The 16393-nt window shown below is 40.4% G+C and overlaps 2 protein-coding genes across 2 annotated transcripts; both read left to right on the plus strand.

Moving 5' to 3' along the window:
* Window positions 1-3407: 3407 nt before the first annotated feature.
* Window positions 3408-4394, plus strand: LOC138203730 (trace amine-associated receptor 1-like). The gene has a single exon (XM_069158743.1). The coding sequence runs from the start codon at window positions 3408-3410 to the stop codon at window positions 4392-4394; it is 987 nt and encodes a 328-aa protein (XP_069014844.1).
* Window positions 4395-10750: 6356 nt separating this feature from the next.
* LOC138203731 (trace amine-associated receptor 1-like) lies at window positions 10751-11731 on the plus strand. The gene has a single exon (XM_069158744.1). The coding sequence runs from the start codon at window positions 10751-10753 to the stop codon at window positions 11729-11731; it is 981 nt and encodes a 326-aa protein (XP_069014845.1).
* Window positions 11732-16393: the final 4662 nt, after the last annotated feature.

The following is a 16393-nucleotide window of genomic DNA, read 5'->3' on the forward strand; positions in this document are numbered from 1 at the left end:
TCCATCGGGTTCCAATATATGTTCAAATAAAAATTGCAAAGAATTCTGGGATTTCATCAGGTACGATATACATAAAATCATTAAAAGATTCAGAAAAATCGCCGTATGCAAGGGACAAGGCCGAAAACCAATATTGGATGGCCAGGATCTTCTGGCCCTCAGGGGGAACCGCATTAAAAACAAACGCAAATCTTTGGTGGAAACCACTGAAAATGCCCAGAGACACTTCTGAAAACCCTTGGAAATCATGGGCTAAAGAGGAGAGGGAGCACCCTGCCTGTTATCAGCGCACAGTTCAAAAGTCAGCATTCATCAGGGTGCATCAGAGCACATTGCATGGTTAACTCAACATCTGGGAAGGCACCATTAATACTGGGTGATATATACAGGTTTTGGAGCAATGTTTGCTTCTACCCAGACAATGTCTTATTCAGGGAAGGCCTTGCTGATTTCAGCTAAACAATGCCAAACCTGCTTCTGCATGTATTACAACAGCATGGCTTTGTTGTAGAAGAATCCAGGTGCTGAACTGGCCTGCCTGCAGTCCAAACCTGTCACCCAGCACCCCGAATAAAACATGAGACAAAGGAGACCCTGAACTGAAATTCAGGGTTGAAAGTTGAAATACTATATTAGGCAAGAACATTTCACTTTCAAAACTCCAGAAACTAAGGCCAGTGATACTAACTAGGTTCAACATACTCCGAATATGTTACCATTATCTGTAATATTTGAAAAATATGAAAAGGTTTATAACACAATCCAGCAAAAGAAACACAGTTGCAGCTGCCAAATGCAGGAGGGACAGCTGGCAGAAAAAAGTTAAAAGGCTTCTAATATCACTGCCCATCAGTAGAGCAGGCTGATTAAAATTACATGTGTGTATTTCATTTAATTAATGTAGATATTCTTTAAGCTGCAACCCAAGTGGTGTCAAACAAACTTGGGAGCAAATAAGAAATAAATATGAAAGCATAATTCAAAGAAAAGAGTTGCCTCCTTTCATATTTTGTACATCAATCAGTGTCAGCTGTAGGATGATATTGGTATAATCCTATTAAAGCACAATGAGAGGGCTTTGACTTTGCTTCCGGCCAACAGAAAAATAAATTAATCGAGGGAGATGGGAGAGGGCCCTCAGCAATAATAAGGGTCGGCCCCTGACTGCCCTGTCACTGTGTGTCCAGTCAGAAGTTACTCAGAGCCCACGCAAGCAGAAGAACCAGTTTCAGGACTCCAAATGTAATTTCTATCCCGCATTGTATCAATTTTATGGTCCTCCCTCAGGGTAAGAATAACAATGGGCCGGCAAGCATACCTACGGCCTCCTACAAATAACCCACTGAACAGCCCTAAACTTAAAAATAGATATTGCCATCATTAGTGTCACACAACGCAGTTTCAAGAACATGACAGAAAATATGCAATGTACTGATAGGCTACCATGTCCCGTTCGAATTTGAGGCACAGTGCAGACTCCCTGACGATACAAAAGTCATGGACTGACCCCTGGAACTTTTCATCAACACTAGTGACCATAAGGTTATCGTCACAAGTTATCTGCATATGAAAGTATTGTTACTGCAGATTATTTGCACTGACTATTTGCACCCTGAGCTTCAAAATCAGTCTCCAGGAAACCTATTGGTGATGTCACAGGGGCTAAATCCATCTTTTTTAATACAGTATGCAGTATGCAATATGCCACTGCAATTCCTTGATGGCTGGTTTGTGAGAAAAATCCAAAAGGTACATTTACACCAATGGGCAGCACAGTGGTGCAGTGGTTGGCATTGTCACCTCACAGCGAAAAGGTTTTGGGTTCGATTCCGGGCTTGGGCCTTTCTGTGCAGTGTTCTCCCTGTGCCTGTGTGGGTTCTTTTTCCGGGTACTCTGGCTTCCTCCCATTGTCCAAAAACATGCATCTTAGCATAATTGGTGATTCTATAGGTGTGAATGGTCTGTCTCTGTGTTGGCCCTGTGATAAACTGGTGACCTGTCGAGGGTGACATGATTAAGCGGGTATAGATAAAGGATGGACATTTAAAACAATTTCAGGGGATTAAAGTTGGGTTAAGATTCAGAAACCTCATTTATACTTTGTCACTTCATGTGCCTTGGGTGTATCAAACAAATTGCATTGATTATGACTCATAAAACATACCTGAATCTCTGTGTGAATACATACAGTGCATCCGGAAAGTATCCACGGCGCTTCACTTTTTCCACATTTTGTTACAGCCTTATTTCAAAATGGATTAAATATTTTTTATGGTCTCTCAGACCATGAGAAACAAAATTCTCTGGTCTGATGAAACAAAGATTGAACTCTTTAGCCTGAATGCCAAGCGTCATGTCTGGAGGAAACCAGGCACCGCTCATCACCTGGCCAATACCATCTCTACAGTGAAGCATGGTGGTGGCAGCATCATGCTGTGGAGATGTTTTTCAACGGCAGGAACAAGGAGACTAGTCAGGATGGAGGGAAAGATGAATGCAACAATGTACAGACATCCTTGATGAAAACCTGCTCCAGAGCGCTCTGGACCTCAGACTGGGGTGAAGGTTCATCTTCCAACAGGACAACGACCCGAAGCACACAGCCAAGATAACAAAGGAGTGGCTTCGGGACAGCTCTGTGAATGTCCTTGAGTGGCCCAGCCAGAGCCCAGACTTGAACCCAATTGAACATCTCTGGAGAGATCTGAAAATGGCTGTGCACCGACGCTACCCATCCAACCTGATGGAGCTTGAGAAGTCCTGCAAAGAAGAATGGGAGAAACTGCTCAAAAACCGGTGTGCCAAGCTTGTAGCATCATACTCAAAAATACTTGAGGCTGTAATTGCTGCCAAAGGTGCTTCAAGAAAGTATTGAGCAAAGGCTGTGAATACTTATGTACTTAGATTTTCGTTCTTTATTTTTAATAGATTTGCAAAAAACTTTTTTCACTTTGTCATTATGGGGTATTGTGTATCTAATTTTGAGGAAAAAAAATTAATTCAATCGATTTTGGAATAAGGCTGTAACATAACAAAATGTAAAAAAAAAGTGAAGCATTGTGAATACTTTCCGGATGCACTGTATACTTCATGTCTGATGGAGGACATGTAGGTGCTACAAACTTGTGTCAAGTGTGTGACCAAAAACGTGCTGCAGATCTTCTCGACCCTCCCACCTTCATCGGTAGGGTATAAAAATGTTTTTTTTTTTTTTTTCATAACATCATGTGATTGGACAATTCTCAACACTGTGTCTCTTTACAACTTTTTTTTAACTGTGTTTCGACACTCTTACTGCTGAGCAGCTCGTTAGTTGACCAGGAGAGGCCAGGTCAAGTGGAGCTTCAGGCTGGTGCAGCTACTGAAATTGTATTGTTGATTTTATGAATTTTATTGAAATTTGAAACATGGAACCAGACATTACTGTCAATAGGACTGGAATTGTGACTGACGTACATCCCTGCTATGTCATAGAGAACTTTAATTATATACTGACAAACAGTCCTTCCATTATATGTGTATTGATATATGTTTTCCTTGCTTTATTGTCTGTTATAACAATATGTGGAAATTTCCTTGTCATAATCTCTATTTTTTACTTCAAACAGCTGCACACTCCCACTAACTACCTCATCCTCTCTCTGGCTGCAGCAGACCTGCTTGTTGGGATTATAGTTTTTCCTTTCAGCATGGTGTTCTCTCTCAGCTCATGTCAATATCATGAGGGTTTATTCTGCAAAATACGAGGCAGCTTTGATATATCACTGAGCACATGTTCTATTCTGAACCTGTGTTGTATTTCTGTTGACAGATATTACGCAGTGTGTAAGCCCCTAATGTACGGAAGTAAAATCAGTCACGATGTTGTTGCGGTCATGATCGTGGTGAGCTGGGGTGTCTCTGCTCTAATTGGAATTGGTGTCATAATTGCAGGATTAAACAGTGAAACATGCGAGGAGATGTGTTTAATTGATGTTCTAATGGCAAACACTATTGGACCTATATTGTCATTTTACCTCCCAGTGATCATAATGCTGTGTATCTACCTGAAGATTTTCCTTGTTGCACTGAAACAGGCACGGAGCATCCAGAACACAAAGTCTGGAGCAGCTGTCAGTAAGATGGAGAGGAAGGCCACCAAAACTCTGGCTGTTGTTTTGGGAGTGTTTCTTTTATGTTGGACTCCTTTCTTTCTTTGTGTCACCTTTCTGCCTTATACTAATGATTCAGTACCAGGTTCTGTGATGGAAACACTTAACTGGCTAACATTGTCAAATTCAATGCTGAATCCATTTATTTATGCTTTCTTTTACAGCTGGTTCAGATCTGCCTTTAGAATGATTATTTCTGGAAAAATATTTAGAGGGGATTTTGCTAACTCCAAATTACATTGAGTTACTGTTTAAGTTGCAAAGAAACAGTTGAATCGCCAAAAATGTTACAGTAAATGGCCGTAAAATACTAATAAACCCAATGATTTGGTTTGTTACAAGAAAGGACCAGGTCCTGTTTTAATCGAAACATTGTGGTTTGGGTTAAAATGACGAGTCAGGGAACCTTTTGTTGCCATTGTTACAGGAATAAACAGTTGGATACAAAAAACTAAAAAACTGACTTGAATTGAAGATGATTAGTTGAAACTATATGTTGTAACCCATCCATTCAACTCCTCATGTGGACTCTGTAACCGCATCACCTGACTTTTGAGCCATGATGAAGTGCCACTTTCTCTCTGAAACTAGTAACTGGCCTACAATGTCAAATGTAATGCTCAGTATGTTTATTTACATTTTCTTTTACAGCTGGTTGTGGTTGGCTTCAAGAAAATAAGGTGAATATTATTTTGACTTACTGACACTGGCAGCATGAGGATTTCCATCTGATAATGGCACAGCTGATATCATTTAAACTAAATTGTTTATTTATTTATATATATATATATATATATATATATATATATATATATACACACACACACACATATACATATGTACATATACATATATACATACCTGACCGTCATGTATGTGTTTTTCAATTGTCATTTTTTTTGCATTTCCACGATAAAATGCAGTTAGAATCACAGAAAAATCTGGCCATTAATACGTTTGCATGTACATTAAACACAATAAATGCTGTCAAAGCCTGGCTTAGATGTAAAAGTAAGGTAATTTGTGTAATTAACTGACTGAAATATGATTAAATATTCCACTTGAAATTACAGAAATATGATTAAATATTCCACTTGAAATTACAAATGTCCTGAGCTGCTTTTCTTGCAGTTTTGCAGTGTGTAAACAGTCAATTACAGTGTCATATTTCAAAATAAGGTTTTTTTAATTTACTTCTCTTGAATTAAGCATGATTTAAAATTACAACATTTCCATACTGTATAACACCGGGGCATATTTTTAGTTCCATGTTTTAGTACTTTAATGTTATAGTTTACACTTATATCTGTCCAGACAACTATACTATTTTTTGGGAAGACTTTGAAGTATTCTTTATAAATGTTTCCATGCTTGGTAAATGAAGCTGATTGACAGTCAACAATTATTCAAATATAGATGTTGGTGTGAATAAGCAATACATTCTAAAACGTGAATTGACACACATCTCTAATCCGACAGCACAGAATGTCTCTACATAATCACCACAGTTTCAAAGTGAACACCCAAGATTAGTGTCCCCAGTTCAGCAGGTGAGAGCCCAGTCTAAGAGCGGTTCGAAAGACCCCCGATGTATAGCAGCCCACGGTCTACAGTCACCTCGCCCGGATCAGGGAAACCAGGGCACCCTCCCAGAGACAGACCTAGGAGGGCAGCTCCCTGGCCAGCGTCTGGTGGCCGGACCATCAGCTCGAAGAAACAACATGGAACAGCCACCCTGTGGACAATCATCGGGGTCGGGTGCAATGCAGACCGGGCGTCGGGCTAGGCTGGGGGCCCGGGCAAGCCGATCGCCGGTGTCATAGACTAGCTCTAGTGATGTGGAACGTCACCTCGCTAGCGGGGAAAGAGCTGGAGCTGGTGCAGGAGGTGGAGCAGTATCAGCTAGATATAGTTGGAATCACTTCCACGCATCTGGTTCAGATCGGCCTTTAGAATTATTATTTCTGGAAAAATTTTCCAGTGCAATTTGGTTAACTCCAAATTGCATTGATTTACTTTTTAGGTGCACTATTTAAATGTCAAATATGTTATGGTAAATGACAGTAAAAGTGACTATATTTACATATGTTTTCTTTACTCTACCCATAGCATCACAACAATGATAGATAAAATAAGTTAAAAGAATAAAATGTATTTTTTTCCCAAAAGATTTGAAAAAGAATTGAACTCATTTTTAACCAATCCACTCTGTTTCTTATGAAGACAATTTTTGTTTTTGAAATGCATAACAGTTTGGTAGAAATTTAAGGTTATTATAACTTACCATGCAGACTGATTAATTTAGCACAGTTGTGCTAAATATGTACCGTATGTGCTGCACTTCAATCTAAATGCTCTGAATAGGATCTTGTAACAGTTTTTTGGGCTATAATATGAATCAGATTGAGGTTGAAAAGAACTTCATCAAATCTGAATCCAATTTAGCATCTCCTAAATGAAATTAGGTTTTTACTGTAACAATTGAAAGTAGAGGTCTGCAATTACCTTTTAATTACCAGAAAAGGCAGAAACACCACAGTGACTGCAACTAATAGCCTACCCACAACCTGTAACCTGTAACTTAAACCTAAACATCATAAGTGCAGCATAGTATATTGCATGGTGATTAAATATCTACTGTATCTGACAAGTTGCAACAATAAATCAAAGGACAAAATATGCTATTCTTTGGTGCCACACATCAAAACATCTCCTGGTCTGACAACATTTTGTATTGCCTCCCAAATCTGCTTCAAATAACGATTGAAAAGTGAACACAAATGACTTGGTTAATTATGAGGAAAGATCAGGAACCATTTTAAGGGAAACACTGTGATTTGGGTTAAAATTACTTTTCTTTTCATTCTTGCAGTAATAAACAGTAGATGACAGTACTCTTGTTCTTTTGGTCATGGCAAAACAAAAAAAGGAACATCTTAAAAAGGGACTGAGTTGGAGATGGGGATGAGCAGTTGCTGTGTTAAAGTGCAATGTTTTGACCCATCCATCCACCTCCTCATGTGGCCTCTAGCCATATCACCTGACTTCCTCTTTTGGTCAGTTACAATAGCTACGAGTCTCTTTTAAATAAACATGTTGCTTGGGGGGAGTACAATGACTAATGCTGCCATTGTTCTTCGGAGGACACTCGCTGTGTCGCCTACTTACTTCCTAATCTGTTGGGAGTCCTTTTTTTCTTTGTTTTTTTTATCTCGGCTTCTGACCCAAAATTAAGTGCCATTTTCTGCGTCTGAAAACGTGATTAGCTTACATGTGACTAGCTTAGTATGTTTTCTTTTACAGCTGGTTCAGGTCAGCTTTAAACATTTCTGGAAAAAAAATTCAACGTGCTTTTTCTAATACAAAACTGTATTGATTTATTAATAGTGGCCCCATCAACATTACCATCTGATATTGGCACAGCTCAGACACAAATATACATGATAACTGTATGTGTTTTTCAATTGTAAAGTTATTGCATCTCCATAATAAAATGCACTGTTTAAAGCACAGAAATGTCTGGCCTTTATTTACAAGTTTGCATGCTCTGGTGTATGTGATTTTGGGCCACAGTGAACATGAGCAGACCTATACAAATCTATATATTTAATCCCACTTACATGAACAATTAAACAAGATTTTTGAATGCAACCTTCCAATTCAGTTAGTCATAATAACAATTAAGCTGACTCTTGTGTATCGAATTGGATATGAATCAGGCAGTTGGCGTGCTTCATGACATAGTAGCCAATCTCACCCATAAAATATAAATGGCAACCTGGGTTAACTACAAATGAATTGCAATCAAATTACACATAAATTGGTTACAGTTTGAAAAAGTAGTAGTAGTGTGGAACAATGTGTCTGTCAGGAGTCTGGTTTTCCTCCGTTTTGCCCCCGATCACCTCTCCTCCTGTGTCCCCTCAGTCCCCTGTCTGCTTGTTCTGTGTCCTCCTCTCCTCACCTCCCGTGGCCACGCCCCTCACCGGTCCCAGCAGCTGCAGCCACTCACCCTGGATCACCACCTGCAGGTGTGCTGCATCTCCCTGATCACCTCCCTGGACTATATGTACCCTGCCCCTGCACTCCTCTGGTTGTTGGTTCATTAGTTAGTCACTCGTCCATTCTCCGTCCGTCCTGGTCCCGTTCCCGTTCCTCTGGCTCCTGTTCCACCTGCAGAGCTACCAGTCTGTGGAGTTGCCCGGCTGCCCTGCCAGCCGTGTCTCCCTAGATCAGTTGGTTGAGTTGCCCTCCCGACTTGGAAGCAAGTGGACACTGTAGGTGCCACCTTTTGGTTTGTTTGTTTATTTTTATTTATGTAAATAAAGACTGTATTTTGGAACCGATACCCGAGTCTGTGAACCTGCATTTGGGTCCTGGTAAAACACCCACCACATAACGGTGTCATTTAAATGCATCACTTCTTTGACAATTTGCCACATCAATAGGGATCAGTCAAGAGCTGGAGGGAGAAGTGAGGAGATGCACATGCCAGCATTATGTTGTGTTAGTTTGTTAGTTATGCTTTATTGTTGACAGAGTTGAAGGTTTAAAATTGCTTAAGTCACAAAGGCATGTTCAAAAAGTTGCCCAAGTCATTTATTCCTCTTATGTTACATAATTGACAGACACTGTTATTAGTATGTCAATAGTCATCTATTGTCATAATCTTTTTGATTGAAATTATTAATACATATATAATCAACATTTGGTTAAGTTTTAAGGTCAATGTGGTCAATAAATGGATTGCAATGGGACCTTCAAGTCTAATTTACTTGCGCTTATTGCATCAACAGTTACTTTATTGACAGAAGTTTGCAGTGTCGCATAATTCATGATGGGCCATTAGCACCTACGCAAAGCATTTACATTGCAGAAATTAGACAGTTTTTCCCCAGAATAAACATTTCCATGAAGAGCTAGTTACAGTTTTGGGTTACATTAACCCTTAAAGTTTTGCAGACAACAAAATAATCATCAGCCTCATCAGATGTGGTGATGAGAAATCATAAAATATAGGACGCTCCTATCCAGATACACATCACCTTTCCTTTGAGAGTTTAAATGTATTTATTTATTATTTATAAAATGTAATAGATAATTTTGACCAGAACGTCATCCTTAATTGTCTCTTCTTGAATAATGACTCATTAAGCCATTAAGCTTGTCTCTTTTACAAAATAAAATGAAGTGTAAAAGAAGCTTCCAGTTCACAGTCAATTAATTGCTTGCTTACTTTGAGGTCCCATGTTTTACTTATGGTTTTGACTTCCATAAGATATTTTTGTGGTTTGAATTCCCAAAATTCATTTTAACATCATTTTACATCTTCTGTGGAGATTCTCTTTTAGGGGTTCTAAGAACTGGCTGATTTGTGTCTGTAATGTTGATATCAATTACCCTCTCTTCTGATCGGCTGACTCTTTTCTGAGTAACGCACACCCAGGCCAAGCACAGGTGTTCTTCGGTCTTGTAGCTTGCTAGCTCTGTGGCTGAATGATCGCTTGATGTTTTCTTTTGCATAATAGGCTGGACTCTGGGTCGTACTGCAGGCAGACATATTACATGAGCGAGAGCTTGTACCATCACAAATTTACAGAAGTCCAAATGTCACAGTTTGTCAATACGGGCTGTTTGCATTTCTCCATGGTCTGAGAATTTTGACACTTTCACATTATTTGTGGAGCAACTGGACCTGCTTAATAATGACACCAGATTTACCACCCCATTGTGTGTCTCTCCACAAACCAAATAAGTTGCAGTTTACATCAATATTTTTACAGACTCTGATAATATATGTAGTGAACACGTCATCTCAGGAACATTTCTTCAAATGTGGGACAAACTTTCACTTGAACTCAAGAATAAAGTGATCCAATTTTGGAAATCAAATGTCACTTGGACCTCACAAAACACATTTGCGCCCATAACTCAGGACTTCATACACAAATAATGTATTTGAATCATTATCTACTGTCAAATGGTGGCCTGGTACCAATTGATTCGAGATGGTGATCCCCAGGCCACTGAATAGACAAATTCAAACAATGTGACTAAAACAAACAAACAACAAATATTCAAGAAATTACAATAAGTTCTGTAAAGCTTCTGCTTGCACTGTTCTGTCACAGTAAGGAAGAGCAAATAATATTGCAAGAGAAAATATCTCCCAACTTTGCATGTTTCAGGGTTTATCTTGTCTTATTTTGAATTAAATTATTCATTTAAAAAGGTTAATTTGAAACATTTTCAACAGACTCAAGAACACAGTTTGTGTATCGTTACTCAAAGACATGCAAACAGAATGTAGTGTGTCCCATCTGATTGGACAAGATGTGTGCATTAATTATGATAACTGGGTCGGGTTAATTATTTAAACATTAAGTCCCTGCTCAGTGGCACAGTGAATAAGGACACACTTCAACACTGATGCATTGACAGACTCGAGGCATACGGTATGATGCTTAATAAACTGCAACTCTTTGTGTTTTTCAAACTAAACATCTGAGGAACATTGTTTTTTCAGTGGTTATACATATAAAGTATTTCAAATTGTAATGTGATGTTATTTTAAACCTTCATTTCAGGAATCTACAAGCATGGAACCAGAGTTGAGTGTCAACAGGACTGTTGGTGACATACATCCCTGCTATGAATCACATGATGGGTCTTCCATATTTACAAGCAACCCGTCCATTACTTGTGTTTTATTGTATATTTTTCTTGGTTCATTGTCTTTTGTCACAATATGTGGAAATCTCCTTGTTATAATCTCAATCATTTATTTCAAACAGCTCCACAATTCTACTAACTACCTCATCCTCTCTCTGGCTGTGGCTGACCTGCTTGTTGGAGTTTTGGTCTTTCCTTTCAGCATGGCATTCACCGTCACTACGTGTTGGTATCATGAAGGCTTGTTTTGTAAAGTACGAGGCAGCTTTGATGTTACATTGAGCACAGCTTCTATTTTAAACTTGTGTTGCATTTCTATTGACAGATATTACGCCGTGTGTCAGCCTCTGACTTACAAAAGTAAAATAAATGATCGTATCGTTGGGATGATGATTCTAGTAAGCTGGGGAATTGCTGCACTAATTGGAATTGGTATAATAGTTGCAGGTTTTAATCAAGGAAAGTGTGACGAGAGTTGTTTAATTGATGCTCTAATATCAACCACTTTTGCATGTGTTTTCTCATTTTATATCCCAGTCATAATTATGCTCAGTATCTACCTAAAGATTTTCCTTGTTGCACAGAAACAAGTAAACAGGATCCAGAACACAAAGTCTGGAGCATCTGTCAGTAAGATGGAGAGAAAGGCCACCAAAACTCTGGCTACTGTTATGGGAATGTTTCTCTTATGTTGGACTCCATATTTTATTTGTATAATCTTTCAACCTTTAACATATGATGTAACTCCAATTGCTGTGATTGAAACACTGAACTGGCTTACACTGTCCAATTCAATGCTCAATCCATTTATTTATGCTTTCTTTTACAGCTGGTTCAGATCGGCTTTCAGAATGATCATTACTGGAAAAATATTTCAAGGGAATTTTTGTAACACAAAACTCCTTTGATATGTACTTTTGAACACTTGGATACTTTTTTTTTAAATAAAGATCAACCATCATAAAGATGAATATGTCCCCAGTAATATATGTATTCAACATCTGAGCAGAATTTATAGTATTTCGATGGACTTTGAAGTAAAACCGAAATAGTTACATTTCAGCACATTTACAAATGCAGCCATCTGATGTGATTGGAGGCAACAAAAGTTATAATTTGTCTTTGTCATGCTATAAAGGGAGTTTGTTTCATCTGACTTAATGTCTCAGGAAGGGAATTTCAATATCTAACCTTATGTTAAAACAGAAAATCCCTACCTCAAATTCTCAAATGTTTGCAGAGTCCATTATAACTGACTTGGAAAACCTAAAGATATCTTTCACACAGCTACAGTATGTTCACAATGTTTCATGTCTGACACAATATTCAAATGCTATATGTATGTTAAAAGACGTTTGGTTGCTGTTGTCATGATTCTTCTCTGGAGTTGAAATTATTAAAATCCAAAGTTGGGAAAATGGCTAAAGCACTCCTAAAGTTGAGGCGCAATTGCAGTGAATTAAATAATATACAAGCGCAATTAATTATTAATGCTACATATCAATAACAATGACATTCATCTGCAAGGAAATGTTAAAATAGTATGCATTGGTAGCACAAGCTAGGAGAGCGGACAACAGTATAGGAGAAGGATGGTTCATGGTCATTTTTGCCTACCATAATTATAGGCTTTGTTAAAAAAGAAATGTTTTTGGCTTAGACTTTAAAAAAAATAGATTGGATGTCTGCCTCCTGAACTCAAACCAAGAGTTTGTTTCACTTGAGTACTTGATAGCTAAAGGCCCTGCCTTCCATTATACACCTGGAAACTGTCAGAACTTTAAGCAAGGTTGTGCTTTGGTAACAAAATGCTCTATTATAATAATAGGGTACATACGAGATCTTTAATATAGGATGGAGCTTGATTTTTATTTTATTTGTGATTTGAAAGGTAGCGAAATGTAGGGAAGGTAAAATGGGGGAAATATGCTCTCTCATGCCAACTCCTGTCCTGCAGCAGCATTATGAATTGGCTGGAGGATTTTCAGGGAGCCACCAGAGCATCCTGACAACAGGGAATTAAAGTAGTGTAGCCTAGAAGTGACAAATGCATGGAATATTGCACAAAGAAAGCAGTCCTTGAGACTTCCTTAAATAGTTTAAGGATGTATCCTAATGAAATTAACTCTAAGATTACTAAGAATTATGCTAAAAGGTAAGGCAAACCCATCTACAGTAACTGTTAAGGAATTTGTAATTTTGGGAAAAATAAAAAAAGTTCAGTTCTTTCTGGATTTATAAATAAAAAATACTGGTCATCCAGCCATTTACTTGAAATTTGACAAACTGATTTGTTTTGTTCACTTCCAAAAATAAGTGTAGTTGGGTCTCATTGCATAACAATGGAAAGTAATGCAGTGCATCTTAATAATTTGGCCTCAAAGGAGAATGCATAAGGTGAAAAGTATCAGACTTAGCACTGAAACTTGTAGAACTCCGTGTCTAGCTTTTGTGTTCATAGAATCGTTCACAGGGCCAAATTTAAATCTATCCGATAAATATGACTTCCACTGGCCTGATGCAGTTCATTCAATCCCAATGACATGTTTTCGTCTCTGTAATGACATGTGATCAATGGTGCCAAAAGCAACACGAGATCTACTGTAGCAGAAAGAGTAAACAGATGAGTCCATTGGCTGAGGCAATGAAAAGATCATTTGTAATGTGCTCTGATGCACAGGAAGGGCACTGGAACCCTGACTGAAAAATTCAGTCAGACCATTTATTTTGCAATTGCTTTTCCAAAAACTTTTGAAATAAAGGGCAGATAATCTATAGGTATACATTTTGCTAATAGGCCTGGATCGAAAGCCTTTTTTTTTAATTGATTCTTTTATGTTGGACTCCTTCCTTTCTTTGCATCAACTTTCTAGTTTAAACTCCATAATTCAGTACCAGGTTCTGTGATGGGAACTCTTTACTAGCGAACATTGTCAAATTCAATGCTGAATCCGTTTATTTATGCTTTCTTTTACAGCTAGTTCAGATCGGCCTTCAAAATAATTATTTCCGGAAAACTATTCCAAAGGGATTTTGCTAACTCCAAATTACATTAAATTATTGTTTAAGGTGCAACAACACACAATTCAATTGTCAAAAATATGACAGTAAATGGGCATAAAAGACTAATAAACCCAATGATTTGAGGAAAGATCAGGCCCTGTTTCAAGGGAAACATTGTGGTTTGGGTTAAAATGATGAGTCAGGGAACCTTTGTTGCCATTGCTACAGGAATAAACAGTTGGATACGAAGACCCCTAAAAAACTGATTTAAATTGAAGATGGGTGTAGCAGGTCTGAGCTACCGTGGGGGTTCCGTTGAGACAGACGACACACTGAGCCACCAAGTTTGGTCTATGGTTTCTTTTATTGCGTGATTCACTCCTTTACAACTGGGGCCGGCGCTCTCCTGTTCAGCCTCCAAGCGTCCGGGTTCCGGGCTGCTTCTCCTCCCTCCTCAACAGGTCCTGCTTGCCTTTGTAAGGTCAGACACAATTTCCCTCCTCCCACTCTCTACCCCCTGCAGCTGAGCTAAATCACACCTCATCACCGCATACCCCCACCGCCCGACTTAGGCCGGGGAGCCATCCGGCCTAACCTAACCCCCCCCCCAGAGAGCGGGAGAGGAAGTTGGCCACAGTCATCATGCGGACGCAGCACCCGGTCCATGAGACGTTGGAACGTGGCTGTGGCACTGAACAACCCAAAGGGAAGCGTGGTGAATTGATATAACCCAAACGGAGTAGAGAAGGCCATTTTCTCCTTGGCCTCTGCTGAGAGAGGAATCTGCCAGTAGCCCTTGGTTAAATCCAGTGTCATGAAGAAACGTGCAGTGCCCAGTCGGTCCAGGAGTTTGTCGACCCGGGAAATTGGGTATGCATCAAATCGTGACACATCATTCACCCTGCGATAGTCCACACAGAACCATATAGATCCATCCTTCTTGGCAACAAGAACAATGGGGCTACAACAGGCACTGTTGGACTCTTCTATTACCCCCATCTCCAGCATAGCAGCCAATTCCCTCTGAACAATTTTCCTCTTGTGTTCAGGTAACCGGTAGGGCCGTGACCACAACGTCACGCCCAGAGACGTCTCAATGTTGTGCACTATGAGGTTTGTGTGTCCTGGCCGGAGGGAGAACACGTCAGCAAACTGCTTCTGCAACTGGGCCACGTCTGTTCTCTGGGTCCCGGAGAGATGGGCGTTGAAAGGGAGCGAGGCAGGATTGGTGGACTTTGGAACCTCTGGCCCCAGCTCCTCTCTCTCAGATACCGCGGACACCAGAGAAACAGGCTCCGCCTCTCTCCATATTTTTAAGAGGTTGAGGTGGTAAATCTGTGTAGCTCTGCCCCTGTCAGATCGCACCACCTCATAGTCGATGTCCCCTACCCGCCGTGTGACCACAAAGGGCCCTTGCCACTTGGCAAGGAGTTTTGAGCTGGAAGACGGAAGCAATACAAGTACCTTTTCTCCCGGTGCGAATTGCCTCAGCTTGGCCCCTCTGTTGTACAGGTGTTGTTGACGTTCCTGGGCCTGGAGCAAATTCTCACGTGACATCTGACCCAGTATGTGGAGTTTTGCTCGCAGGTCCATGACGTACTGAATTTCATTTTTCCCGGGGCTCAGACCTTCCTCCCAGTTTTCCTTAAGCAGGTTGAGCACCCCTCGTGGTTTCCTGCCAAACAGCAGTTCAAAGGGAGAAAATCCCGCAGAGGCCTAGGGGACCTCCCGCACTGCAAACAACAGAGGATCAAGCCATTTATCCCAATTACATCCATCATCATGTATAAATTTACGACTCATGGACTTTAAAGTCTTATTCAGACGCTCCACCAGCCCGTCAGTCTGTGGGTGATAAACACTGGTCCAAATAGACTTAATGCCCAGTAATCCATAAAGTTCTCTCAGTGTTCGTGACATGAACTGGGTGCCCTGGTCAATCAGAATCTCTTTCGGGATTCCCACTCGGGAGATGACCTGAAACAGACCCTGCGCAATGCTTTTTGCCGAAATGCTGCGCAACGGCACTGCCTCGGGATATCGTGTTGCGGAATCCACTAGGACTAACACAAAGCGATATCCGCGTGCGCTCTGGTGGAATGGCCCGATGAGGTCCATGCCAATACGGTCAAATGGGACCTCCATCAAGGGTAGCGGATGTAAAGGCGCCCTCGGAATGGCCGGCTGGTTTACCAGCTGACACTCCGGGCAAGAGGCACACCAACGGCGCACATCCCCCCGGATGCCCGGCCAGTAAAACCGGGCCATTATCCGGTCCAGAGTTTTCTCATATCCCATGTGGCCCGCCATCGGGTTATAGTGAGCCGCCTGGAAAATAATTTCCCGACGGCTTTTTGGCACCAACAACTGGGTGTTTTCTTGACCTGTTTGAGTGTCACGAGTCACTCTATACCAGTGGTTCTTAACCTGGGTTCGATCGAACCCCAGGGGTTCGATGAGTCACTCTCAGGGGTTCAGCAGACACACACTGCAGTCAAGTGAGCCGCCGCTTTAAAAATGAATGACCGTCTATTCCTTAAGGTGCGTTCACACCGAGCGCCCCGTTC

Source organism: Embiotoca jacksoni, unplaced genomic scaffold (assembly GCF_022577435.1).
Source record: "Embiotoca jacksoni isolate LCO1_2020_lvr unplaced genomic scaffold, fEmbJac1.0.p SCAF_23, whole genome shotgun sequence".
NCBI classification, from domain to species: Eukaryota; Metazoa; Chordata; class Actinopteri; family Embiotocidae; genus Embiotoca; species Embiotoca jacksoni.